General features: G+C 57.2%; 6 protein-coding genes across 6 annotated transcripts; 4 read left to right on the plus strand and 2 right to left on the minus strand.

The window, feature by feature from the left end:
* Positions 1-636: 636 nt before the first annotated feature.
* On the minus strand, positions 637-3644 carry GGS23DRAFT_614622 (GMC oxidoreductase). The gene is made up of 2 exons (XM_051520663.1): positions 1984-3644; positions 637-1885 (listed from the first exon to the last, which is right to left on the minus strand). The coding sequence occupies exons 1-2, from the start codon at positions 3312-3314 to the stop codon at positions 1315-1317; spliced, it is 1902 nt and encodes a 633-aa protein (XP_051368518.1). The 5' UTR covers positions 3315-3644; the 3' UTR covers positions 637-1314.
* Positions 3645-5739: 2095 nt separating this feature from the next.
* Positions 5740-7380, plus strand: GGS23DRAFT_262201 (NAD(P)-binding protein). Its single transcript, XM_051512361.1, has 3 exons — positions 5740-6667; positions 6736-7176; positions 7251-7380. The coding sequence occupies exons 1-3, from the start codon at positions 6116-6118 to the stop codon at positions 7293-7295; spliced, it is 1038 nt and encodes a 345-aa protein (XP_051368519.1). The 5' UTR covers positions 5740-6115; the 3' UTR covers positions 7296-7380.
* Positions 7381-8932: 1552 nt separating this feature from the next.
* On the plus strand, positions 8933-9434 carry GGS23DRAFT_614624 (uncharacterized protein; the record flags this gene model as incomplete). Its single annotated transcript, XM_051520664.1, has 2 exons — positions 8933-9064; positions 9264-9434. 2 exons carry the CDS (start codon positions 8933-8935, stop codon positions 9432-9434), a joined length of 303 nt encoding a protein of 100 aa, XP_051368520.1.
* A 2918-nt stretch (positions 9435-12352) lies between these two features.
* On the plus strand, positions 12353-14084 carry GGS23DRAFT_262261 (D-isomer specific 2-hydroxyacid dehydrogenase). The gene is made up of 2 exons (XM_051512363.1): positions 12353-12559; positions 12690-14084. The coding sequence occupies exon 2, from the start codon at positions 12701-12703 to the stop codon at positions 13733-13735; it is 1035 nt and encodes a 344-aa protein (XP_051368521.1). The 5' UTR covers positions 12353-12559; positions 12690-12700; the 3' UTR covers positions 13736-14084.
* A 429-nt stretch (positions 14085-14513) lies between these two features.
* Positions 14514-16817, minus strand: GGS23DRAFT_262248 (PAP2-domain-containing protein). The gene is made up of 3 exons (XM_051512362.1): positions 16049-16817; positions 15813-15952; positions 14514-15581 (listed from the first exon to the last, which is right to left on the minus strand). Exons 1-3 carry the CDS (start codon positions 16480-16482, stop codon positions 14791-14793), a joined length of 1365 nt encoding a protein of 454 aa, XP_051368522.1. The 5' UTR covers positions 16483-16817; the 3' UTR covers positions 14514-14790.
* Positions 16818-20682: 3865 nt separating this feature from the next.
* Positions 20683-21782, plus strand: GGS23DRAFT_262291 (uncharacterized protein). The gene is made up of 3 exons (XM_051512364.1): positions 20683-21392; positions 21454-21632; positions 21738-21782. Exons 1-2 carry the CDS (start codon positions 21014-21016, stop codon positions 21582-21584), a joined length of 510 nt encoding a protein of 169 aa, XP_051368523.1. The 5' UTR covers positions 20683-21013; the 3' UTR covers positions 21585-21632; positions 21738-21782.
* Positions 21783-25629: the final 3847 nt, after the last annotated feature.

Here is a 25629-nt window from a genome sequence, read left to right on the forward strand (position 1 = left end):
GATCAGACGGTGTCGTAGTTCAAGGTTTTGTCAAGCCGTGGCCCGAAAAATGATCAGACCTATCAAAGTCTATACGAGAATACCTTTCGTTCTATCCCCAGACGACACCAATTGAGGGGTTTACTGGGTGTGTCGATGTCTAGTAAGTTCTACTCGGTTTCATACGCATCATGTTGTATGCATGAGGCTATCTAGCCCGGCAAATGTGAAATGCGACGTCGGTGCCTTGGAAAGAGATGCCAACGCTTTGGTGTTAAGTATGCGCGTGTGACCACGGAGCCTATGCCTACGTCTCGTCGATGGCATGCCCGTCCGATTGGTTTACTGTCCATACACCATCTACCCTCCTCCCTCCTCGATAGCCTTCCATCATCCCCCGCTATGGAGTTAACAAGCACGGTTGTGGGAATCACCATACGTCTCCCCCTCTAATACTGCTCTCCGTCTCACCCTCCACCTGACGCTCGCACACACTTTATATTCGCTATAGCCGCGACGTTGTCACATTGGGTGATTCGGTGAACGTAGATTTCGGTGCCCTGTTCCCCCATCCTCGGGAAACAGCGGTAATTTCATCCTGGAGGCGTGCCTTAATCTGGCCCACCTCTTCTGTTCAGCCTATATCTCATCATAGCACGGTACGCTACGATGATGAAGATGATGAGGAAGCCTGTGGTGCATTCGCGGGCGGTGTCTCTCGGGAGGCCAATTTGGCAGTCGTCAAATTCATCGCAAAGCTGGTCGGCCATCTTAACGAGAGGTTGCGTTTCCGTAACAGAGTGCAATGTGATGTCTCTTCATCGATCTGCCGACTCGGGTATCCGCGTGCTAATTCGATATGGTACGGAGAGAGATAGATGGTCCTTCGATGCAATCGAATTATACGTAGAGCCAACGCGAAGCAAAATGTTTCCTCTGTCAAAATGATGATGGATCTGCGAGGGCAAAGATGGGATTGCCCTTGGTTTTACTCACCTTCAGTTCTACGGTCGAGCTTGCCTGCTGTTACCGAACAGAGCAGTTTCTCCTGTATTAAGTCAACACCGCCGTAGCTTCTTGTCTCCTCGGCCACGAACATCCCGAGCGCCCCTTCGGTAGAAACCTGATGAACTGTTGCACTCTGCGCGACGTCCACGACTAGGGTAGACACCTATATATTCGGACACCGCCATCATACCGTCGTCGAAGCCGCGTCAAAAAATGCCCCCTTGCACCTACACGATGAGATTCCGAGCCTGCCTCTGTCTACCCTACTCCTGCCCGGAACCAGTGCTCAGGTTCCCTACAACACCGCTGGACCCCGACTTCCCTCCTTCAAGCCCTGTCCTCCAAGATCGCCATCGCGGCCTTCTTGGAGATCATGAACGTCGGCAGGACCGGGAACGCGCCGGGCGGCCGCGGGAACGCAGAGGCGTCGACGACGCGTAGCCGTCTCACCCCGCGCACGCGGAACCGGGAGTCCAGCACCGCCGCGGGGTCGTCGTCGGCGCCGATCGCGCACGTCCCCGACGCGTGGTGCGAGTAGACCTGCAGGCGGAGGTACTCGGCGACGGCCTCGTCCGTGCAGGGCGCGCCCGCGCAAGGGTGCATCTCGGCGAAGGGCGCGAGGCCGGCGCCCGGCGGCAGCGCGTCGCGCGCGCGCTGCGTGAACCGCGCGGCCTCCACCATTGCCCGCAGATCCGCCGCCGCCGCCGCCGCGTCCTCATCCCCGCCGAAGAACCGGAAGTTGATCTCGGGCGGCTCGAACGGGTCCGCCGACCGCAGCGTCACCGTCCCGCGCGACCCGCTCCCCGGGTCCATGTGCACGAACGCGAACCCGAGCGTCTGCGGGCCGTATTCCTCCGGGTACCCTGGCCAGAAGCCCTCGAACGCGGCGTTGAGCGGCCTGGATGCGTACGCAGGCACGCGCCGAGTCAGCGACGGGGGAAACGGGGTGCGGAGAGTCTCGACGACGACGACGGCGTGGGCTGGGTAGGCACGTACCAGAGGAAGATATCCCGGTTCCCCCGCGACGCGGACGTCTTGAGCTGGACGACGTAGCGCTTGCCGAAGCCGCGAAGCGGCTTCGCGGCGAGGGAGACGACGCTGCCTTCGTAGTTGTCGCCGAGGTTAGCGCCGACGCCGGGCAGGTCGGCGACGACGGAGATGTTGTGGCGGCGCAGCTCGTCGGCGGGGCCGACGCCGCTGACCTTGAGGATCTGCGGCGTGTTGAAGGCGCCGCCGGCGACGATGAGCTCCCGCGCGACCCAGTGGAAGCCCTCGGTGAGATTGCGCCCGGCGGTCCAGCGCGGGTCCGCCCGGTACGCGCTCGCGCCCGTCACATAGCGGATCGCCATGACCGCCGGCGGCTCCGACTCCTGCAGCTGGTCGAACTCGATGCGCGTCAGGAACGCGTCGAGGAGCACCGTCAGCGGCAGCCCCGGGTCCTCCCGCAGCGCCGCCTTGATGTAGTTCGCCGAGCTGAAGCGCTGCCCCGTTGCGTCCGTGTGCGTCGCGAGCCCGAAGATGCCCGTGAGCTGGTCGCGATCGGCCTCGGGCCCGTTGATATCGCGCTCGACGAGCGCCCTGAGCTCGTCATTTGTCACCGTCGAGCTGTTTGTGTTGTTTAGCGAGCCGGAGGCGTCCGCCAGCACCCGCAATAGCGCGTTCCCGTCGGTTGCGTTGGTCAGCCAGGACCCGTCGTCCTGATTGCTGTCTAGCCATCCGGTGAAGCCGTGGCCGGCGGTGCCGTTCTTAAGATAGTGGCAGTTCTCGATCTCCTCGTAGATCTTGCGCATCTCCGAGGCCCCCCACGACGGGTCGCCCGTGATATTGGCTATGTAGTCCCAGTTATCGTCACTCGGCAGGCTATACACTGCGGCGTTGTGGCTCCCGCATCCGCCCAGCGTCGCCGCCCGTGGGTAGTAGATGCCGAGCTGCTCGGCGCCCTCGGGGGGGTCGCGCCCGACGTAGAACGAGCCATTCGTGGTGCGCCAGGTCATGCGCTCATACTTTAACTCCCGCTCCGGATCGTCAGAGTGCTTCACGAAGAAGTCCCACCGACTCCTCGGATCGTTGCTCGCCGCGGCGAAATTGTTGATGTCCTGGTATAGGGGATCATCGGAGAGGTCGGACCCAGCCTCCAGTAGGAGCACCGAATGCCCAGCTTTCGCGAGTTCGACGGCTAATGGGCCGCCGCCCGGCCCGGAGCCGACTACCACGTACTCGAACGACCCTTGACTCGCCGCATAGTTCACCCCTAACGCTAGAGTCAGAAGCGGTATTAATGTGTGCCCGAACATAGCTGCTATTACGCCCACATCGAGAGCGAGCATACCGCCGAGGCTCTAGTTAGGTTCTACTTTCGGGCTAGAATATGGGCTCCGTCTATATACTAATCTAGTATTTCTATAATTACCACACCTCCCTTTCCCCCCTTTCTCTCCTCCCGACGCGAGTTGCTGTTATCCCTCTGCAAGAGGCTAATGGCGCGGGCAAAAATCAACGGTTATCGTCATATCGGCAGCTCGACGTGACATAGGCATTTCCGATATACGATTGCAGGGCGAAGATCAACGGCAGTTCATACATTGTACAGGTCAGATCATGCTACGGGCGCTTGGCTTTACGTGCAGTACATTTAGCCGCAGGTCCATATTCAGCCGATAGATGAACTTGTTTAAAAGGACCTCTTCACACTACTTATCGGGCATACCAAAATAGATTTCATTACGTTCACTGTCTTTCTCAACAACCCCCCCCCCCCCCCCTTTTTCCTGTTGAAGAGGGGTGACACGACCCCTAATTCAACATTTGGCTAGCGGAAATCAGGAGTTTCTGTTCGATACACAAGGCCAACCCCTACAAACCGCACGCGACAAGTAGGGTGGCCATAATAGTGCTTTATTTAAGCCGTGCCTTTCACGCGGAATTTCGTTCGGTATCAGAGAAAGTCCCGTAGAACGACGGAACGGAACTAGCCCGATTCTGTAGGGTAGTCGGAACTCTTACGTTAGAGCGGTTAGACTACTGCATCCGCTCAGAACACGGTTGCAAACAAAAACAGATCCACGACGCACAAGCCGACTCGTGGGAACAGAATATTGTTGGTTTCGAACGGACAGCTTACTCCCGACAGCATACGGACAAGTGCACGGCGAGTGATCGAGTGATCCCAATTCTATCGTAAGCCGGGCCGAGGAGTGTCGGCTCAGCCCGCATTAAAGGGGTTTCCGCATCGGCAATACCACGCGTTTGCCGCTTACGTCTTCACTAACCATAAAACAAGGCTTGTACGTGTGTTAAGTTATTTTTCCAGTCCCAGAACGGATACGTAAATCGTAGGTGCCCTAGGCTGTGTAGATCGTTGATTCTCCATACCGGCTTCTCCAGGGTGGCCGTCCGATTCTAGATCCGGCATCGCAACGTCAGCGGAACGGTCCTTTAGATCGGGGGCCGTTTCGAACATCATCGGCCGGTGTTGAGCCTCACGTCTGCTTTGCTGACATGGGGATCTAGGGACAGCCGCCCATGCGAGATGCAGGGGTCTTTACTGATAATTATATTGTTATTAGGCATGTAGTCTCGCGAGAAAGCGAGTTACGAGCTTCAATACCTGTATCTGCCAATGTCTAATGTACCATATATATATCTCGATGCAGAGGACGTCTCCAGAGCCGGGCATCGCCAAGCTTCCCAGCCGACAGGCTTCGGTGCCTGCGCGGCGGACCTTGACCTGAGAGCACTACGAGATCAAGTCTCGTCGTATCCTAAAATACCGACGTTGCTTAACCCAATGCACAGTATAACCCGTCCTTCAACTCGACCGTTAGGGCTACGCTAATCTGAAATTCTCCTAGCAACGCAAATCGGGATGGCAGGTGCTGGTGGGCTCGAACCTCGCAAACTGGCTCGCTCAAGTTTCTGGTTGCTAATGGAGGATATGAGAATGCTATTATACTCGCTAATAGGCCTCAGTTGACGAACCGGAAGCATAGCACGGGGTGAGAGCAGCTAAATCTGTGACGAAGGAGGAGAGGGAGCCGAAGAGCCGGACGCGATGTCATTCGACTCGACCCATTTTAGCCGCAATTCCCGATTCGGCCAACCGAAGAATCCACCGAGGAAACCCGGTCGGACAGTGGTTAAAAAAGGGCAGAACTCGTCGACTTCACTATCGTCATCGGAGCTCCCTTGCTCTCGTTGAAGATCCCCTCTCACCCCACCACCCGACCTCCAACGTGGGACCGGCCGACGGAAGCAGCTAGGAGTTGACAGTGCCGAGTCTAGACTAGTCATGGAGTCATGGTCTTAGAGCACTAGGCCTACGTCTGTATTCTTTACGAGAAACGCGCCGGTAAGTCCCGAGTAAGCCGAGTGTCGCGCAACAGAACGCCGTCCTGTTCATATCCTCTCCTGACAAATCGTGCAAACCCCCTCTAGGTAGCATCAGGAATGGGCTCAAGCTGCATCCCACATGGTACCCAGTAGTAAAGCGATCTACCGGGACCTATTCTAGTTTCTAATCATCTATCGGCCGACTACCAGGCGGGCCGAGGCACAAGAGAAAAAACTTCTGTCGTGGCGCCTTGGCAGGTCTACCCACAGTATAGGTATACCTATCGACTTCCTGTAGCAAAAAGCGCCTCCTCTAAAGGCCTTGTCCCGGTCTGGACATGCAACCGGCGATAGTGGTGAAACCATCCCAACAAAGCGCAGCTTATCGACTGTTTCACCTCCTTTACGTTGTGTGATCTCGGCGTCCTCGCAGCACGTACCGGCGAACGATTCCCCCGAGCCCCTGGCGTAGTGTTAGAGCTGCACAACTGGGGCCAATAGTATACCTATATTATCACCCACAGCAATAGCGGCTCGTAGTCGATGACGTCGGACAGAACCCGGTTGCCCCTCGGACCGTTCGGAAATCTCGGCCTCGTCAGCTACGTCAGTGTGCATCATACCTCGGTCAACACTTTGTCATCCTACTTAATACGTACGGTAGAGCACTCGGGGCCTCGCCGACCTCCTTCGATTCTCCGTCCCGCGCCGACCTGAAATCGTAGTCTAGATTCCAAGGCCAGCCTGCGAGCAGCTCTAACACACTTGCTCGTCCCCCAGCTAGCAAGCCGGTCGCACAATGCCACCCTCGAACACGAAGCAGTGGTATCTGCCGGGGAAGGGGACAGGCTTCGACAGCCTGGCGTTTATCGACGCCCCGGTCCCAAAGGTGGGAGAGAACGAGGTCCTGGTAAAGCTGCACGCCGCGTCGTTGAATTTCCGAGACCTCGCCATAGCGACAGGCCTCTATCCCCTCCCGACCAAGACGCCCGTCGTCGTCGGATCCGACGGTGCCGGCGAGGTTGTCGAGGTGGGGTCCAGAGTCTCCAGGTGGAAGAAGGGCGACAAGGTAGTCACGCTGTTCAGCCAGGGCCACCAGTTCGGCGATGTCGACAGCGTAGCTACCATGACCGGCCTCGGCGGCATGCTCGACGGCGCGCTGCGCCAGTACGGAGTCTTCAACGAGTCGGGGCTGGTTCGCGCCCCCAAGAACCTCAGCCTGGTGGAGGCGAGCACCCTGTCTTGCGCCGCCCTGACGAGCTGGAATGCACTTTACGGGCTGAAGCCGTTGAAGCCGGGAGGGACGGTTCTGGTGCAGGGTACCGGCGGTGTTAGCGTGTTCGGGCTTCAGGTAAGCCAGCATCGGGTAATGTCCGCATGGGGAGCTGGCTGGCAGTCATAACTCACCATATCCCGTAGTTTGCGAAAGCCGCGGGGGCTACCGTTATTGCCACCACCTCCACCAACGAGAAGGCAGCCGTGTTGAAGAAGCTCGGCGCCGACCACGTTATCAACTACAAGGAGGACCCCAATTGGGGCGAGACGGCCAAGAAGCTTACGAGGAACGGTGTGGGTGTGGACCATATCATCGAAATCGGCGGTGCCGGCACCCTCGAGCAAAGCCTCAAAGCCATCAAGCTCGAAGGCGTCATCAGCATCATCGGCTTCGTCGCCGGTCTAGAGGTCAAGGCAAGTCTGATAGAGTGCCTTAACCATTGTTGTATTGCCCGCGGAGTGTATGTTGGGTCGAGGGCACTCATGGAGGACATGCTGGCCGCCATCGAAGCCAACGACATCCACCCGGTCGTCGACCCGAGGGTCTTTAGCTTCGAAGATGCGAGGGAGGCCTACGAGTACATGGTACGTTGGCCGCCACCGCCAGGCGAAGTTACCCGATCCGATCGATGTCAGCTGCTAACCTAGAGTTTCGACAGGGGGGCATGAAGCACTTCGGAAAGGTCGTGATCAAGATAGAATGATCGGAAGGCCGAGCAGCCCGATGATACACAACCGGCCAGCGGATGCCGAATGAGGGTGCTCGCGTCGACACGCTTACTGACGGCGGCCACTTCCGAGCCTATGCGTAGGAAAGTCTCCAAGTCTCCATTACCACGGGACCGATGGCAGATCAGATAACTCTAGAAAATTATGCCCGTATACGGACAAGACGACATCCTTCAAATCGGAACGTCCTGCCTTCTGAACGCCGCAGTACTCTTAGGTAACAAGAACTGGTTTGTGACACGAACCGTACAGAGGCGAAAAGGAGCCATCACAACGGCAAGAGGTCGAAAGGCCGTCTATGTAATTATGTTCTGCCTGTAGTCCAGCAAATCCCTTGCTGTAAGAACAATTCCCTGGAGCCGATGAACCTATTACCTACAACTAAATATTTCCACCCAATAGATGGAGAGTGCCCGTCAGCACGGCCGCGCTTGATCCAACGCCTGTTTTCGGGGTAATTTCCCACTGTCGGCTGTCTAGAGCGACGCCACGAGATTGCGGCGGTATTCCCAGATCCCGTTACGTTGATACTAATAATGTATTATTGCCATTGAGGGGGTGTGTAACTTGGAGCAGTATTCCGGCTCACCCACAGAGGCGGACGTGACAACATTCCCAACCGCGAGCACGTCACACTTCCCAATCGGTTATACTGTGGCTCAAGCCATAATACGACTCGTGACAAGAATATGCGGCCCCCATAAGCCCGGGAATAATAGAGCGAGCGCAGCCGGGTTGACTAGGACATGAGATAGGAACAGAGACAGTGCGCTCAGAGTAGTTCTAAGCGTATGGTATCGTGCCTCATATCCACGGTCTGAGAGTTGGCCGTGAGCCGAAGACATAACAGACTACAGAATCTGAGGATGAAGCCTCGATTCCGTTTAGTTCTATGTACGTGGAAATGCTAATAAACTTGAAGGATATTATGTGCTCTGTTCGTAGTCTATTACAGTACAACTTAATGCGGCCCGGACTAATCCAAACTTGAGAATATTACACAGAACAGATCAGAACTGCATAACAACGGCTTAAGGAACCAGATCAAGAGCAATGCAGCCAGCTAGACACATATCCGTGCTAAGCCTGCTAAGCACTTCGACGGCAAGTAAGTTACATGTAGTCAGTTGTAGCATCACCTCTCTAGGTTCCTCACATCACGCCCCCTACTCCGCCGATCCGCCATCCTTCGTCCCGAGCATCTCTCGCTCGAGCCGGGCACTCTCTGGCACTCCGCATTCCTATTACATGATAGACTTGAAACTCGCAGCGAGAGCTTCTCCACAACTAGTCTGCGCTGCTGATCATTGCGCCGCTATCCGACGATGCTCGTGAGGTCGTGAAACCCATCCCCAACGAGGGTCACATTGCCGTAGACCGACAACCACGAGCAGCGATCCGGGCTTCGCAGTCCTAGGCGCCAGAGTCCGCGGAGACCTCGGCTGCGTACTCGGCGAAGCAGAAAAAAAGAAGTATAAGACGGGGATGCTGCCCCAGGTCTGGAGGGACGTTGGGATCTCATCGCCATCCTTACCCAGAGTTGAACCACCTCTACCTGTCTCTAGTCTTCTCCAAGCAAGCCCGCCAGCCACACACGAAAAAGCCGCCCAAAATGAAGGCCGCCTTCTTCCCGCTCGTCCTCTCCGTATACGCGTCCATCGGAGGCGTCCTTGCCAGCCCTTCCCCCCTTCCGCTGGGCGTCGAGGTCGTCGAACGAGACGACAGGACCTTGGTCCGCGAAGTTGTGCGTCCCCGCCCCCTCCCCCTTCTCCTGCCAGTCTCTATCTACTTCAGACGTATATACGAATCATCCACCATCCCTTTTCTTTCCCCTCTTCACACCCTCCCCCCCGCCTTATATGCCAAGTATAGGTGTTTTTATATGTGTGTGAAGGCTTAGAATTGCCCAAGATACTAACCTGTACCGTCTATACGAAACGCAGCCGCACGAGCATCTCCAGGTGGAAAAGCGGTGCAAGGCCTGCAAGGACGACGGCGAGAAGTGCGCCATGGGCGAGGGGAACTGCAAGGACGGCTACTGCACCTGGTGCGGCGACCACTGCGGCTCGATCTGCGTCCCTGCCGGGTCGGACTGCAAGACGATGTGCCACTAAAGACGTTGGTTGCCCTCAACCACAAGATATATGCCACTCCCGGGGTCCGTGAATATGGGTCTCGCCTAGGGGGGGGGCACGAAGACAGAGCGCGAGGAAGACGAAGAGTTAGGACCGTATCAGTTGTGGAAATTCAGGGGCAAGAAGGTTCTTAGGAACATCCGTATTACATTCCTTTCGACATAGTAACTGCCCCGGCTTAGTTTATACACTCACTCACTCTTTACTCAGCCGCCTGCCAGTTCTCACTACCGTATTGCTATGCCCGTAGACACTTCTGTCACCTTTTTTATGAGGCGACCTTGTGTTTCGGGAGGAGCGCTGGGTCTCGCAACATCGAAAATTCAGTACCCCGCAGAAGAGTCGGATTTCGAGACAGCTTCTTGTTCTGTACCCTAACTCGATCGTGAACTAAGACGTAAAAAGTGAGTGATGCCCCAGCTCCTATCATATACATATAGGGGTTGCGTAGGTAGCCGACCGGCTCCCTGTGCACAGGCCTGGTTCGGTTAAGGGGCCATCTGAGGGTCATTTCCTACGTGACAGAAACTTTAAGATTCCTTACGTGACACTGTCCTTATAATTGGATTATTGCTATTCTACCTCGCCCGTCTATGACTTTAAGGGGTATTGGCGTATCTCGAGTACGGTTTGTTTCGTCGAAGTTCCGCATCAGCGTTCTACTCGACGACCTCCGGTTAGGTGTCCTTTCTTAAGGCTTCCGAACCTGTTGAATCTCAGAGAAGTCTCTAGCTTTATCTCTGGTCTATAGATTCCTCTCACGGCTCGGTACCATTTCCCTCGTCTATTGCCGCCACATCCTCATCGAGAGTCTTCAACCACTTCGACCACCCCAGACAGTGCTGCCAATTGCAGCAGGCCCCGTTGCAGCTTGAGTAAGTCATAAGAGGATAAGAGACTTGGGTTTCAACCTCATCGGGGGTGGGGCTGAAAATGGTGCCGCCTTGTAGAGGGTGTCCGGATGATAGATCCGTGATCTGCAAACAAGGCTTGTAAACACCGACAATATGTCTAATCATCCTAGAAACACTCGAGAACGACATCGAGCGCTGGTTTGACGTAGGTTCGGCGTTTCATGAAGTTGAATGGGATGATGTGGCAGACTTCAGGGTTCTGCCGGGGGTGTTGTCGTCTGCCAACTCCGGGAAGGAGTAGCCAGGGCACCAAATTTTATGGACAGGACGGATCCACGCCGTATGGAAGCTCGCGGCCTTTGGACCACTCCTCACATACGGAATCCCACCATATAAGCCTGCGTAGCCGACGAGGGGGATGTATGCGTCTACGTTTTCACGTGACGGTGTTTGTTCTCTCCTTTCCTCGCCGAGAAGTCGGCTCACCTTGAGAGGCTCTGCACACTCTCCCGACGGGTACGGCGGGAGCAACGGATAGCGGGAATCGCTAGCTTTGGTTAAAACCAGAGCCTCGGGGTTGGATATGGCGGTTGGCTTGTGCTAACGCGTACTAAGCTTCGGTATGCTTATTGCTGTCTCGAGAGCTATGCGGAGGGTGCTGGAATATATAAGGACCGGACTCAGCGGCACTACATGTCCCTGAACTAGGGGCTAGACGTTACGGTATAATATCAATCGCTCTTCGATGCTACTGAGGTACGTAGTCGATCGGTGGCGGGAATTAATATAGTCGCGGCCGGGGCGGAGAGGAATATTCTCAGTGCTTCCAGCAACGCGGCGTTGCTCCTGTGGACTTGGACAAACCCTTGCCCGGGTTCCGTGCAATTATGATTCACGGAAGCAGGCCATTTCAGACCGGCGCTGATCGCTCTGTAGGAGAGGCGAGATGTGGGCAAGAAAAGAACGGTGGTAGACTGACCCAAGAAGCAGGATTGGATGTTGGTAAGAGAGAGAGACGAGGAGGATTGCCGGTGAGCAGCTCGGGTAGGAAAAATATTCGATTAATACCCAGCCGCATGTCCATCAGGTGAGCAAGGAGCATGCGCTCCTCACTTCCCGTCGAGGTACCTACAGCGCTGCTCCGAGGTAGGCGCGTTGGGGTTACGAGATGTACCTACCTTTATGAAGACAGGAAGGAGGAGGTCCGTAGGGGTAACTACGTAACTCAAGGGAGGAGGGAAGGTGCCGATGAGAAGAGGACACCCCGCAGGGCGTCGTAATGGGGGGGCGTTGGAGGGTGGGTGCGACCTGAGCGCCAGCCCATTTTCGAAGTTTGCGAGGTTCCTGCCATCCTTCTCGTCTCCCCCAGGCGGAAGGTGGGGCACGGGGACGAGGGCGAGGTCCTGCCGGGCAAGCAGCAGTCGCGACTGGCTGTAGTTAAGAGGCAATGGCAATTCCGACTGCGGTACTAAGGCAAGGAGGACGGTCGACAGGTGGCAGCCTTCTGGCGACGCTCCCGCCGCTACTGGCCCTTATACTATCAATACCCGTCGCAGATGGTAAGCTCCGCTAGGCCCAGTCCAAGGAAATACCCGGGGAGCAGATTGATTCGACGCTGCGGTGTGCAGAGGGGAGATCAGGAATAGCACCGACTTCTTCTTCGGCGAGTACTCTGTGTCTGGCTGGCCTACTAGCAACGACAGCAGCACGACAGCAGCACGTAGGTAAAGTAACGTGGGGCACCAAACAGATCAGCGGTGCGCCAGCTAGACAGCCTGCCGTAGCAAAGCACCCGTCTACATACCTAGTGCTAGCTAAGGGGGGCGGCCGGGAGCTCATTATCCCGAGCGCGAGGCAGGTCAAGTAGGTAAGTATAACTATCCTCCGGATAGGATTAACAGGTATTCTTGTCAAGCGAGGACTGCGAGCTCAGGCTGCTATTCGTTCCCGCCTCTGCCCCGGGTCACGCTATCCCACCGTAGCGAGGGCGATCGTCCATCGCGTCGGTACGATATATCACGAACGGAGCTAGGGGGAGGGGAGAGCGAAGCTAGGCCTTCACTGCCTCCAACTGTCGAAATGGAAATATCCGCTTTTCGAAATAGTACTCACAGGATTGGAAATATCCGCTTTTCGACGAGGTCTTACTGCTATCGTCCAGGCATAGCTAGCTCGCTGGAGTGACGAGACCGGGATTGCGGTTTTCGGCCCTCCTCCGAAATTCGGCCTGCTCCTCTGCCGTCCATTTAGGTACCTATGATTCGTGACACTCGTTAAGCTGCCGTCCCAGCATATCCCACGCGACTGCGCATGGGGAAAAGAGAATGATAGCGGACAGCTCAACCAACCCCAACCGTCGCTGATAATAGGTAACACGTAGGGCAAGGAACCATGTCGCCGTCGTCGCCAGAACTCCCCACCGTCCTGCTCATCGGCGAAATCACCCACAGCAACGATAAGTGGGAGTCGCTCAAGAGCAAGTACAAGCTCCTCGAGTTCCGCCGCGGCACGCGCCAGCAGTTCCTCGCAAACCTGCGCGCTGGCGTGTACGATGCCGTGCGCGGGTGCTACCGGTCGAATCAGTCGACCGCGTTCACGGGGCCGTTCGACCAGGAGCTCGTCGCCGCCCTCCCGGCGTCGTGGAAGTTCATCGCCCACAACGGCGCCGGGTACGACAACATAGACGTCGAGGCCTGCAGCGCGCGCCGCATCGCCGTCTCGTCCACCCCCGGCGCCGTCGACGATGCCACCGCCGACACCACCATCCTCCTTCTGCTCGGCGCCCTGCGCCAGGCCCACGAGCCGCTCGTCGCCCTGCGCGAGGGCCGTTGGAAGGGCCGCCAGCGCCTCGGTCACGACCCGCGCGGCAAGGTTCTCGGTATTCTCGGCATGGGCGGCATCGGCCGCGCCGTAGCGCACCGCGCGCGTAGCTTCGGCATGGACATCATCTACCACAATCGCCGCCGGCTCGACCCGGCGCTCGAGCAGGGTGCGCGCTACGTCTCGTTCGCCGAGCTTCTCGCGCGCGCCGACGTGCTGTCGCTGAACCTGGCGCTCAACGAGTCGACGCGGCACATCATTTCGGCGCCGGAGTTGGCGCAGACGAAGCCGGGCGTCGTGATCGTGAACACGGCGCGCGGCGCGCTCCTCAACGAGGCCGACCTCGTCGCTGCCCTCGCCTCGGGCCACGTCTCCGCTGTTGGGCTCGACGTGTTCGAGAACGAGCCTGCCATCCACCCGGGTCTCGTCGCCAGCGACCGCGCCTTCCTGCTGCCGCACATCGGCACGTCCACTTACGAAACCCAGCGCGACATGGAGCTGCTCGTCATCCAGAACCTCGAGGCCGCCATCGACCACGGCCGCATGCTGACGCTGGTCGCCGAGCAGAAGGGCCTCGATTGGGCGCCGAAGAAACCGGGCGCGTGAGACGGGGGAGGAGAGGAGAATGGGCCGGGGCGGGCGCATATGGGATTCACAGGGGCTGCATTTGCCGTTAGGCGGTCATATACCTGTAGGCACTTATACCGCGATAGAGAATATTTCCTTGAACGGGTGCATGTCGCCATCAATGGAGCAATATGCTGCAGCGCTTCTTAACGGTAGACGGACATGGCTGGCATCCAAATCCGGTACCAGTTCTGCCGGTAGATGCTAACCACAAAGCTCGGTATCGCGCCAAAGGACCAGAGAACCGACCGCTGGGACGACGGACAAGCCCGTAAGCATACACATACACATATGCGGGTAAATACACATAGGCAGACGCCTCCGACACCTCGGCACGTGTAAGGCGGCATCAACCCTACCACCCCTCACCCACGCCCGCCGCTGCAGCCAAGATTGCGTATGTCCCGAGTTCCCAGCCACGCCCCGGGGTGGGGATCTCTCGACGTCCCCCCATCGCGACAGGCTTCTAGGCCCAGACATCCTCCCCTATCGTCTGCGCACGCAACGCCGGGCACTACCTCCCTGGACCGCAAGCTATGCTAGGGGAGGAGCTAGCATAGGGCACAGGTGGACGAGATAAAAAAATTTGGGGGCAACCCACAGTGGGCGGCGCATCGATGACCCCAGGAACCCCCAGATGCTGCTAACTCTACAAAGCCTAACCTGCCCGTGTCGCGTTCGGTGGGCAGGTCGGTGGTTAGGTTGGGTTGCGGAGATAGCGACAGACGTCGAAGTAGAGACATGTTCGACCGCTGAAGAGCTTTCTTTCTCTATCCGATTCTGCTCTGCCTCTGCGCGCCTTGGCGACGCCAATTATCCTCTCCTCCTCTTATCTCATCTCACAGGGCGTATTCCCAGCTTCACCTCTCCCCCCTCCCCCTCATCCGGCATTAAGAGTATATATATACAAGTGTACGTATAGGTATATCGTGGTATCATAACACAAAACAAATATCCTATAGAAATCGCGCTCGCCGCCTCGTCTAAACCAACCAGACAACCAAGCAGACCCCACGGAGCCCGTTGCGTCTCGTCTAATCGTTCCTCCTACCGCTCCGATCGCTCCGCGGTGACGACGACGACGATGACGACGACGAGAGCAGCGACGCCGTCGGGCTCGCGCTCCCGCTGCTCGACGCCGAGTGCATGAAGCTGTCGAGTACTGTGAACTCTTCGGCCCACTCGGCGCTGTGCTTCGGCTGGCCCCCCTCGCCGCCCTCGACCGGGCGGTACCCGAGCTCCTCGTCGAGCGCGGGGTTCTTGCGCATCGCGCCAACCTCGATGTACTCGTACTCCCAGCGGTACTTCTTGCCGGGCTGCGGACGCGGTAGCCAGAAGCGCCGCACGACGACGAAGATAGCGTACGCGATGAGCCCGCCGCCGAGCAGGTCGACAGCGTAGTGGTGGTTGAGGTACATGGTGGCCCAGCAGATCCACACGACGTAGAAGACGCAGAGAGCGCGCAGCCGCGGGAAGCAGAAACTGATGAAGAGCGCCTCGAGGATGGCGTCAGCCGCGTGCAGGCTGGGGAAGGCGCCGAACGGTACCGGCGCGGTGGTGAAGCTCGTCGTGTACATGTCAACGCCGAACAGGGCGTCGATGCGGGCGAGCCCCGCGGGCGACCCCTGCATCCCGTACTGGGCCGGCTCGAGCCCGTGCAGTCGCTCGTACCACGGCGGCGTGCACGGGAACAGCAGCTGTATCGTCACGCCGAGGATGCTCAGCCACCCGAAGCTCTTCGCGAACATGGGCAGCGTGCCCGGCGCTGCGAACACGAAGATGATGGCCGAGCAGATGGCCGGCAAGCCGAAGTGCCCGAGTCCGTCTGCATTACACGAGGTTGCCGTTAGCACATGACCCTCCGGAGTTTCACACAGGGCCTTCTCGTGTATCTCAAAAAAATATATATTTCCCCGTTTCGTTTTCCCCGGCACTAACGTAGATAAATCCAGATAATCTCACAGCGACGTACGGGAGGCACGATGCGAAATGAAAAGCCCGCGACGCGCTCACGCGGAAACAGGGGCGAGGGGTTCATGGGAAGGGGTTGTCTTACATGGAAACCAGGCCAAGATGTCTAGGACGGCGTGCGTCCAGGAGGAGAAGACGTTGGAGAAGTTGGTGCCGTACAGGATGTCTTCGAGGGCGGGAAGCACCTGCACGAATATTTCCGGGCGGATGTCAAACGGGATAAAGCTGCGAGGTAGCACAGTCAGCAACGGGATTCCTCGGCCGGATCGCTACATGTCCCGCGATCATCCCCATGACGACCCCGGTAGGAGGAGCACGTACCGGCTGGAGAAGAAGTAGAGCAGGTAGGTCCATATGGGCCAAGAAGGGAGGAAGAACTGTCGGGTGACGGGCATGAGCAGGAGCGAGAAGTAACCGAGGGCGGCGAGGGTCTTGATGAAGGGAGCGGCGGGTTCGACGATCCATATCGAGGCGAGGGTGAAGGCGGCGAGGACGGGGTATTGGATGTCGAACACGCTCCATCGCCTCTCCCGGAGCTGCCGGAAAGATTCGAAGACGGAAAAAGACCGTTGCAGCGCAGCAATGCCCCCCGGCGGGCCAGGTTCTCGCATCGGAGGTTTCGAGTGGGAGCGGGTGTAGAGACGACGCAGCTTATAGCGGCCGGGTATCGCACTGAGCTTGGACGGGCTCAACCTCTCTCGCCATTCCGGTAGGAGTCGGTTTCCCGTCTCGGTGACGGTCTGTGTCTGCTGCATCAGATCGGACCCTCCTCTTCCTTCCCGTACCACACCTGGCAGTTCGTCTCTCCGTCTTCGCCTTTCCGGCACGCACCGCCTTCTCTCCTTCTGCGGCCACTTCTTCTTTTTCCTCCGGACCGTCCCGCTGCCAGTATTAACCTTCTCTTGTAGCAAATACCAGTCTACCTGTCTATGACGGGTGGCTCCGACTTGAGTCCACCGCGTGTGCGGACACGATCGCACCGCCGAGCTGGAGAGCTGCGGCGTGTTTGTTCCTAGGAGTTGGCTTGCCCGAGGGGGTTGCTACCAAGCTGTGGACGGCGGAAGAATCGAGGCGAAGAGGGAGCGGGAGCGGGAGCGAGGTCCCAACGGTAGTAGGTCCGGGTCGTTGAACTTGTCTTGGGGGCGAATTACATGGGACATGCAATTCCCAAATCGTGCGACCGGAATGGATGCGGGAGACACGGGACGAGGTAGGGAGGGAACACACAAAGGAAGGGAGACAGACGGAGGGAGGCGAACATGAAGGAGACGCGGGAGTACACGATATTTAAGACGCCGCCACTACGGCTACAACCTGAGAGAAGCTTGGCTTCAGGCAAGGCGACGGCCGATCTTGCCTATCTGACACACCCTTATTCCCTACGACTTGTAATCAGTTGCTCTCTGGCTGCCGGTTGCTAGGTACCTACGTAGGAGACGGTCGAGCGAGCGAGCGAGAGAGGGTGGGTGTGGGTTGTCTGGGTTGTCTGAGTTGTCTGCAAGTACCTGCACAATGGAGGTACCGATTCATAATAACCTCCAGAGTCTCCGGATCCAACGGGGACAGGGATCTGGCAGGGTCACAAAGAGACAAGACCCGACAAGACCGAACGAGACCTAGCTGATTGGTAGCGGCGGTGTCTGCTGTCATGGATGCCCTCCCACGAGTGGGTTTATGAGTAATGGATCCGGAATGGCCTCGCTACGTCTCTCGCCCTTCTCGCGCTTCTCGCCCTTCTCGATAACTTACCAAGCGCAGAGAGGCTTCACCCGAAGGGGCATTCCTCGCTTGGCCACCTAACTTATGGCCACCTAGGTATTTAGGTACCCATCTACTGGTACATCGGCATACATGTAGGTATGCACCGATAAGGTACCTACCCCTACCCCTACTTGCCTGCGGTAGCTACCTGAAGCGAGGTGCTTGAGGTGCCTAACGTCGCAGGCATGTATGAATACCTTAGGTAGGTACCTTCTTATTAATGTACGTAGGAGGTACCTTCTTATCGTTCCAGGGAAGCATGTATCTTCCCACCTCGGAGGCAGGCAGGCAGGCAGGCCGGCAGGCATGTTACCAGGTTTGAAGATCCCGGCGGCTCATCAAATCACCTACTTAGATGCATCAAGCTGCCCTGCACCGCTGCATTGAAGGAGAGGTGGTGTGCTAATGAAATCGACGTGTAGGAGGTATGTTAGGAGGTACCTAGAGGTAGCTGGGTACGTCTACGTAGCAGTACCCCTCCACGCAGGCCCTTGTAGTTTTAGCACGTCGCAAGTGGGCCGCTGCTACGCGGCACGTAGGTATGTAGGAGGTAGGTATGTATTATATGTACATAGCGCATCCGCCAGAAGGGCGGACCCTTACGTCCAGGGCAACGCCTCGTTGGTGGGCTTTGCCTGAGCACGAGGGTCGGTCGAAGTTGTCGCTGGGAGGTACCCAGTACAAGAGGGACAGCCTGCGACAGGGGCCTCCCCGCATAACCAAGAGCCCCCCCAAGTAGCCCTAAGTGGCCCCAAGTGGCCCCAAGTGCCCCTAAGAGCGACCAGGAATGCCAGCAGGAATCGACAGGATATCGAGTTATCGGCTACGTCGAGAACACCAGTTTCCCTTCTTGAGTACATACCTACCTAGGTTGGTATGTGTATACCCACTCCTTTCGATAGGATGCAACAGCCGTACCACAGCTCTAAATTCGAGCATGGATGAGGGACGTCGAATGTGGCTGCGATTGCGACGGAGAGGGTAAATTATGTAGGTACCCAGGTAAGTGGGTATGCATCTACTCATATACACATACAGGGCATTGCCGACGTCAGACAGGTCTGCACATGGCGGGCGAGAGGTAAGCGCCGGCAACGCGCTCTCCACCTCCATTTTTATACCTACGTCCTACCTCGAGTGCCGTTGGTACCCACCTCCTAGGTACCTAAGATAGGTATGTATACCAGGTAGGTATATATGGATGTTGTTGTTACGTCCCTGCACCGTTGGGCCGTCCGTTGGGACCGCGCCGTCTGCGACTCTCACGGTCCTGGAAATTCATATGATTTCCCAATCTAAAGTGGCTTCTATCCTCGCCCTCAGGTACCTACCTACCTACCTACCTACCTCTACCTTACGCAGGTCATGTAGGTATATAGGAGGTAGGTAGGTATGTACCTATGCGTGTGTGCACAGTGTATGCATGTGACATCGCCGTGTAGGAATAGGCCTCGATACCTACCTGTAATACTACCTGTAATACTACATATGGTATTACATATGGTATGAGGAATGTGCTGTACGCACGTCGCATAGCGGAAACCCCCGGAGGAGGTTCGTGTCCACCGCCCATCCTGTTGCGCACGCGATGCCTCCCTGGGCACCTCCCTGGTGGATATGCGCATATGTACCTACCTAGCCTGTGCAGGCGGGCAGAAATAGGTAGGTTGGGGAAAAGAGTCGACGGCAGATTGGGGGATAGTAACGGGGCGGGATCTTTGCGTTGAGTCGCTTTCGGATTCTCTAGAGTACGGCGGATTGAATAGCGACCAATCCTCTGCTCGCTCGGCTAGCTCGGCTTCTTCCTCTAGCACAGCAACACAACGTAGATACTCAAATAGTGTGTGCGCGTCTGCGCGTAGGCGTCTGGGCATATGAAGTGCGACCGGGCACCCATGACGCCAATCCACGGATGCTCATATATCGACATCCGCCGAATCGGCCTCTGTACAATTTTATGCATCGGCAATGACCGCCTCTTGATGCCAGATCCATTGCCTCCCCCGCCCCTCCTAGCATCCAACCTACCCTCGATCCCGTTCCCAACGGAAGCCTTATTATAACTATTCGTCTGGTGGGCTGCGAAGTGCCGGCGAAGCACGCGAGAAGTGGTGTGTCCGCTGGTCGGTTACTGACAGCGCCGTCCAATCCTCTCCGCAGAGGCATGCGCGAGATTGCTTCGGGACAGCTGCGCACCATCCCTCTTCCTTACCACTGGCACGGCAAGATTACCAAGATTGCCACGAGGTCTCGCAGCGATTTGCCCTGTCGAGGCGCGCTCCTTTCCACCGTCCGCGTGCCGTCTCGACGGCCCAGTGTAAGCCTAGCTTCGAGGCGAGGAATGCACGCACAGGAGTGAGTCAGCCGTGGTGTAGGCATAGAGTCCATATTCATATATCTCTGTAATATATCAAAAGGCAGACACGGCATCCCATCCACTAACTACCTAATTACCCCTTACAGAACCTCACGGCCAACCTAGATTTTTACACATGTAGGCAGGCCTACATACCGACGTGGCCCTCGGATGCCGAATAATCCTGTTGCTCTCTGCCTCAGCAACGTATCGTATCTGTACCCAACCGCCCCCTTCCTCGCGACCACCTAATCGGGTCCCTATTCACCATCCTTCTCTCTAGTCTACTCATAGTGGTTTCCAGGCTCGCCTCCGTCGCACCGCGACACCAATAGCCCTACATGATCTGATCCAGCAATCGCCTCTTCCCTTCGCACTACCTTGTACACACATACCTACCATACCTAGGTACACACAGAATCTGCTGCGTGTATTGATATGGGTATACGATAGGTATGGAGTAAGCTTATCTCGGAATCCTACTCTCCATCTCCAGGGAACCCCCATCGTGTCCACATAGCGTCCACGTTAGCTCTGTACAAGCACATACACACACATGCGCGTGGTTCCATACGTGCAATGTGCATGTAGCCACCTATCTACCCATCGAACCAACCCACCCAACCCCGTAACGAATCGATGGCAGGAGGATCCTCTCGGGGCCTCGCTCGCCCAGTCGCTGCTACGTGCTCCGGTCGCGGCCGGCAGGATTCGTCGCTAATTGGGCGCCACCGCCGGCACAGTCAGCAAGACGAGGTTGGATGCGAGTTGGTACCTATAGAGAGTCATTGGCGACTTACTACTGTACGTAGCATGGACGGACACGTTCAGAAGGCCTTGCCAACGGGTTAGGCGCGTATGTTATTCTCGCGCGTGCCGCCCGGCAGACAGACGAGGTCGTACTTCTCGCACTCCGTACCTGTTATCCCACGGCGTCTCGTATAGCCCTGGCGATCACAGCACAACGTTACCCCTTAACTAGGCTGCATAACTTTCAGCAAGTAAGGGATAATACATCGACGCATACAAAGATGTGAACATCACCATACTTGGCACCTTGACCTCAATCGAATAGGACGCCCGGACTGCCTGCATGCAACAGCGAGCAGAACAGCGAGCAGAACAGCGAGGTAACAGTCTACAGAGCATGTGTATGTGCATAAGAGCGAATGCGACGCACCCGGGCCTTGGCATCGGGTCGTTGGACCACCGACAGGCCCCCACTTGACCCTGGCTCGAGGTTACAGAGCCGCCTTGTCGCCGTCGTTTTCTACGGCGTATATGTCATCGGTACCAAGATTCGCCATATCCAGACGGGAGAACGGACACGTGAGGGTCGCCTGAGGACAACGGGCACGCGACGCACGGGCCCCAGCGCAGCGTCGTGTCGTCTCCTCGTCGAACCTCTTCTCGGTTTGAGGTCGGCAGCACCTAACGAGCGATGCGTCGCCGCCGGTTCCCTCGATTCGACAGGAAGCGCATACAAGCGTACATACTCATACAGCATGCGCACATGCGTACATACTCATACAACAGATACCTACCTAGGTATGCATAGGTGTCTCCCTATGAGCACACACGCAGACAAGCCACGCTAAGATAAGAACAGAGGGGAAGGACGGCGGGATGGATCGAGATGCGTCTACGACGGCGCTAAGCGAACAACAACGTCGGTGGCAGGGGACTTGGCAGCTACTTACCATGTGCATATATACATACATCACTGCGATCGGAAATTAGTGGGATGGGAGGCTACCAGGTGTGGACACTGGCAATGTGGTATTACCGGTATGTCTGTGCCTTACGCGCATTGGGGGAGAGAGAGAAAAAAATATCACCACCATTTCGATGCTGGCCGGAGAGCTACCTCTTACCAGCTGGTTTATGAGACAGGATCGTGCGCGCCAAACCGAGAGAGGGAATTAATTAAGGGGAGAGAAGGCGGGGGTGGAAGGGAAAATTGAAGAGAAATGGGTGTAAATTTTTAATGAAAAAAAAAACACGCAAATTACAGGGATGGAGACAGGTACATGCCGCGTGGCCCGAGGTTTGTACCTAGAGAGGAGACAAAAAGAGGAATCCAACCGCAGCTGAGTAACCCGAACCCACACCAGGAGGGGGCACCGGTATCCGCTATGAGCCCGACTCACCGACACCTACGTGGTTATCACCTTGCTGCTAGCCTCCGCTATGAGCTACTCTCCTATCCACCTCCCTACCGAAAGTACCTATAGTACAGGCTATCTTACAGGGCTTGTATATATACTCACATCTCTACCTTAGGTAGAAGGTAGGTCTCTACTCAGCGAATACTCATAGGGAGCACCGAGTAGGGCACCGGAGATAGGGAGAAGAAATTGTCTCACAAATGCGATCGGAGATCGGGGTCCGCCAGAGACCGACAGATTATCGAAAATGACGTCGCACGAAACCCACCGCGGGCTGGGATTTGACGCTAGCGCAAACTCCGGTCTGGCCGCCCAGGGCCTATCCGAGGCACATGCCTTACTGACCAACGCCGGCTTGATCCCGTTTGATTGTGTCGAGACGACAATTCATCCCCGACTCTACTGAGTATCCCTTCTGCACGGGTGGGTACCTAAGGTTATCAGCACTGGACGTTACATGGGCACCGACGGTAGGTAGCGGCGGAGGTGGGATAATGCAACCGAATGGTTGTTATATGCACATGCATTCACCACTAGCACCGACCAGCCAAAGCGCGAATCGAATCGAGCGACAACCCGGAGTGGCCACGGGTGGTGCCATGCGAAGATCTGCCCAGGAAGAGAAAGCTCGGGGCATGCGGCGTGAACCAAACACTCACTGCCGGACCATCCACCCTCCCCCCCCCTGGCCCCCTCTCCGCCCGAAGAGTAGATGACGACGACAACGGAGAGAGAGAGAGAGAGTAGCAGAAGCAGAGCCGGGGTGAGTCTCAGCGGGAATTGGCACAGTATCAGGTCGAGGCATCGGCCAGCTCGTTTCCGAACCTCACGTTACCCTGCGGGGGACAGGCTTATGGCCGCAACTTCGCCCATCACGCGACAGGCAAATTGCCATGGCGGCGCTGGCTCCTGAGGGGGGAGGGAGAGGCAGACTCGCACTAGAAAATCTGTGATGGATTTAAAAAACAAGGAGGGGGGGCGACAGGATGCCAGAAAGAACAAAGCTAGAACTAGAACGCCGTCGCCCTCCCCAGTGACCCGAGGAGTGGAATTCGGGAGCATCGGTTGGTCCGACCCCTTCCGAGCTGCCACCAGGCGTCGGGTCCATCCTGGTTAGTCGTAGCTACAGCCGAAATAATCATTAATAAATAAAAAAGGGTGAGCGTGTGGCGGTCACTCCCGCTCACTACGTAGCATAGCACGGAGATGAGGCACATGAGGTAGTAAGCATGTCTACGAGGAGGAGGTAGGAGGCACATGGACGCTACGGGCATATACTAAGATCATGCATGCACGCCTCTCTCTCTCTCTCTCTATATATATATGTATTTAAATATTCGTATATATATACAAATCAATATAGAAAGAATAGAAGGTATATATGCCTACAATCACCGTACTACCGGATGTACAGCAGACTCGGTGAGACATACCTACGTCCTAGTATGTAAGCGTGTTGTTGGTTAGGAGATCTCACCAACTCCGATCAATAATATATGTAGATTCGGTAGGCAATAGGTACTTCGGGCAGAGCACAAGCACGTCGTACCTAATCGACCCCCATCGTCGCAAATTTGTCACGACGCGCCAATACAGACCATCCGACCCCCCCGGGGCCCCTTTTTGCGCTTCGTGAGCGAGGAGGGCAAAGTCGCACAAGAGGCAGGGTACCTAGGCAGACACGGCACGGCACTAATCGTGTAGCGCCTTGTCGCGGGCACAGAACCAGGAATAAATCCCAGACGACAGCGGACGGATCCAGCGGAAGAATTTCTCTTGGGATAAAAAAAAAAAGCGAGAGAGAGATAGAGCAGGGATTAGGAGGCCGGCGGCAGCAGTGCCAGCAAGCTTACTTATCCCACCGATTACCAATCTTACGATGATTCTTCCCCTTCGTCCCAGACAGAAGCCCAGGGAGCGACGGAGCGACGAGACAAGATAAGACAAGGAGAAAACGCCGGGGTAAGGGATGAGAGGGGAGGGTATTTTGAGACAGGGTTAGAAAAAGAGAGGAGGAAAAAGAGCGTGGGGCGTCTCACGGCGAGAAAGGCGGGATTGGGCCCCACGCCGGCGCAAGTAAGACAGGCAGGCTCGAGATGCGAGGCACTCAGACGCATGCAGATAAACAAGTGTCCGTACGTAGGTATTTTGTGTAGGTATACTTCCGTCTACGGGTCGGACAGCCAGCTACACGGAGAGGGACAGGCGATCCGATCCTACGACCACACCTTATCTGGGACGAGAGATCTCTGATCGCTCCGACCGGCGATCCCCTCATCCTAGCTCGATTCGATCCGAGGCCGTCCCACTCCGCCCACTGTGCGCGTACGAGTATACACATGCGGTGGCAACGTCGACTAGCGTGCGTGCACGCGCGCGGTGCGTGAGGGTGGCAAGATGCGAGTCGCCTATATAGGCGCAGAGGGAAGCCGGCGAATCTCTCTTGCGCATCTGGACGACGGCTGCGATGCGGACGTGTATACATGTCCTAACCTAGGTATAACCTACCTACCTAGGTAGCTACCTACCTCTCCGCAACCCGCCCGCAGAGCGAGTCACACCACGTCCTCGACTTGCCGCAGCCTGCCCTTCGCGAACCAATCTGACCCCCGGCGCTGCGCCCATAACCACACAACTCCCAGACAGACGCGCCCGCATACAGGCCTGCCGCAGGTGCCGCCCTACTTACCTACCTACCTACCGACCATGTGTGTATACTCTCGTATGCATGTGCTGTCGCATGTTACCGGGCACGTATGTATGCGCAGATAACCACACGCGTGCGCTAGCCCATACCTACCTACGTCCCAGGTGCTGCTGCTGCTGCCACGGCATGCCGTCAGACGGCCCCTCCCTTCGCCATCCCGCCCAGCCTTGGTACACGCCGCCTCTAGTCCCGCTCCGTCCGTCCCCCCATCCCCGAAGGGCACCTTCGAGGCGTCATATGACTCCAGTCGCCTCCACCGCCCGAGCCAGGCAGCCAGGCAGCCGGAGGGTGAGAGAGAGAGAGGGGGGGGGAGAGGAAGAGAGAGTCGCTCGCGTGTGAGCGAGCGAGCGAGCACACGACTTCCCCGCTATCCAACCCGCCCAGCCCCTCTCACGCCGCTGCCAACTTCCTAACCCACCCATCCCTTTTGGGGCGCCCAGCTCGCCCTTGACCGCCCCGACGCACACGCACCTACGCACGCAGCCCGGCTAGCCCGCATCGGGCAGATATCCCCCAGCCCGCCCAGCCGCCCGCCGGACGGGCGCCCGGCATCGGCGGCAGCGAGAGGGCGGGTTGCTTTCGGCGGGCGTGCCAGGCATCCGCGTTACCCGCGCCGATCGGAATCGGACGGGCGTGTCTTCCCCCCAGCAGACGCACCCGCACTCGCACCCGCAAGCTGCGGACGCCGGCTGCGGCGCCCTGCCGTGCTCGGCCGCGGGGAGGGGAGGCAGAGACAAGTTCGTTGCGCGGGCGCCCGGCGCAGGGAGGGAGGGAGAGGAAGCGCGCGGCCGGAGCGCGTGGCGCGGGAGATCTCCCCCCTTTTTCTTCTTGTGGGAGGGCATATCGCGGCTCGCGCTGGTGGTAGGTAGGTAGGTAGGTAGTACCTACCTAGTTATAGCCCGCCCGCGCG

Source organism: Durotheca rogersii (genome assembly GCF_024521655.1).
Source record: "Durotheca rogersii strain YMJ 92031201 chromosome Unknown GGS23scaffold_28, whole genome shotgun sequence".
Lineage (NCBI taxonomy): Eukaryota > Fungi > Ascomycota > Sordariomycetes > Xylariales > Xylariaceae > Durotheca > Durotheca rogersii.

Coding starts and splice junctions, on each gene's coding strand:
- GGS23DRAFT_262201 (XM_051512361.1), top strand. CDS start 6,116: ATGCCACCCTCGAACACGAAGCAGTGGTATCTGCCGGGGAAGGGGACA. Junction 6,668..6,735: donor TTAGCGTGTTCGGGCTTCAG/GTAAGCCAGCAT, acceptor CATATCCCGTAG/TTTGCGAAAGCCGCGGGGGC. Junction 7,177..7,250: donor GGGAGGCCTACGAGTACATG/GTACGTTGGCCG, acceptor GAGTTTCGACAG/GGGGGCATGAAGCACTTCGG.
- GGS23DRAFT_262248 (XM_051512362.1), bottom strand. CDS start 16,482: ATGCAGCAGACACAGACCGTCACCGAGACGGGAAACCGACTCCTACCG. Junction 15,953..16,048: donor CTCTACTTCTTCTCCAGCCG/GTACGTGCTCCT, acceptor GCTACCTCGCAG/CTTTATCCCGTTTGACATCC. Junction 15,582..15,812: donor CATCTTGGCCTGGTTTCCAT/GTAAGACAACCC, acceptor CGTGTAATGCAG/ACGGACTCGGGCACTTCGGC.
- GGS23DRAFT_262261 (XM_051512363.1), top strand. CDS start 12,701: ATGTCGCCGTCGTCGCCAGAACTCCCCACCGTCCTGCTCATCGGCGAA.
- GGS23DRAFT_262291 (XM_051512364.1), top strand. CDS start 21,014: ATGCGACGCACCCGGGCCTTGGCATCGGGTCGTTGGACCACCGACAGG. Junction 21,393..21,453: donor TACAACAGATACCTACCTAG/GTATGCATAGGT, acceptor AGATAAGAACAG/AGGGGAAGGACGGCGGGATG.
- GGS23DRAFT_614622 (XM_051520663.1), bottom strand. CDS start 3,314: ATGCTCGCTCTCGATGTGGGCGTAATAGCAGCTATGTTCGGGCACACA. Junction 1,886..1,983: donor AACCGGGATATCTTCCTCTG/GTACGTGCCTAC, acceptor GTACGCATCCAG/GCCGCTCAACGCCGCGTTCG.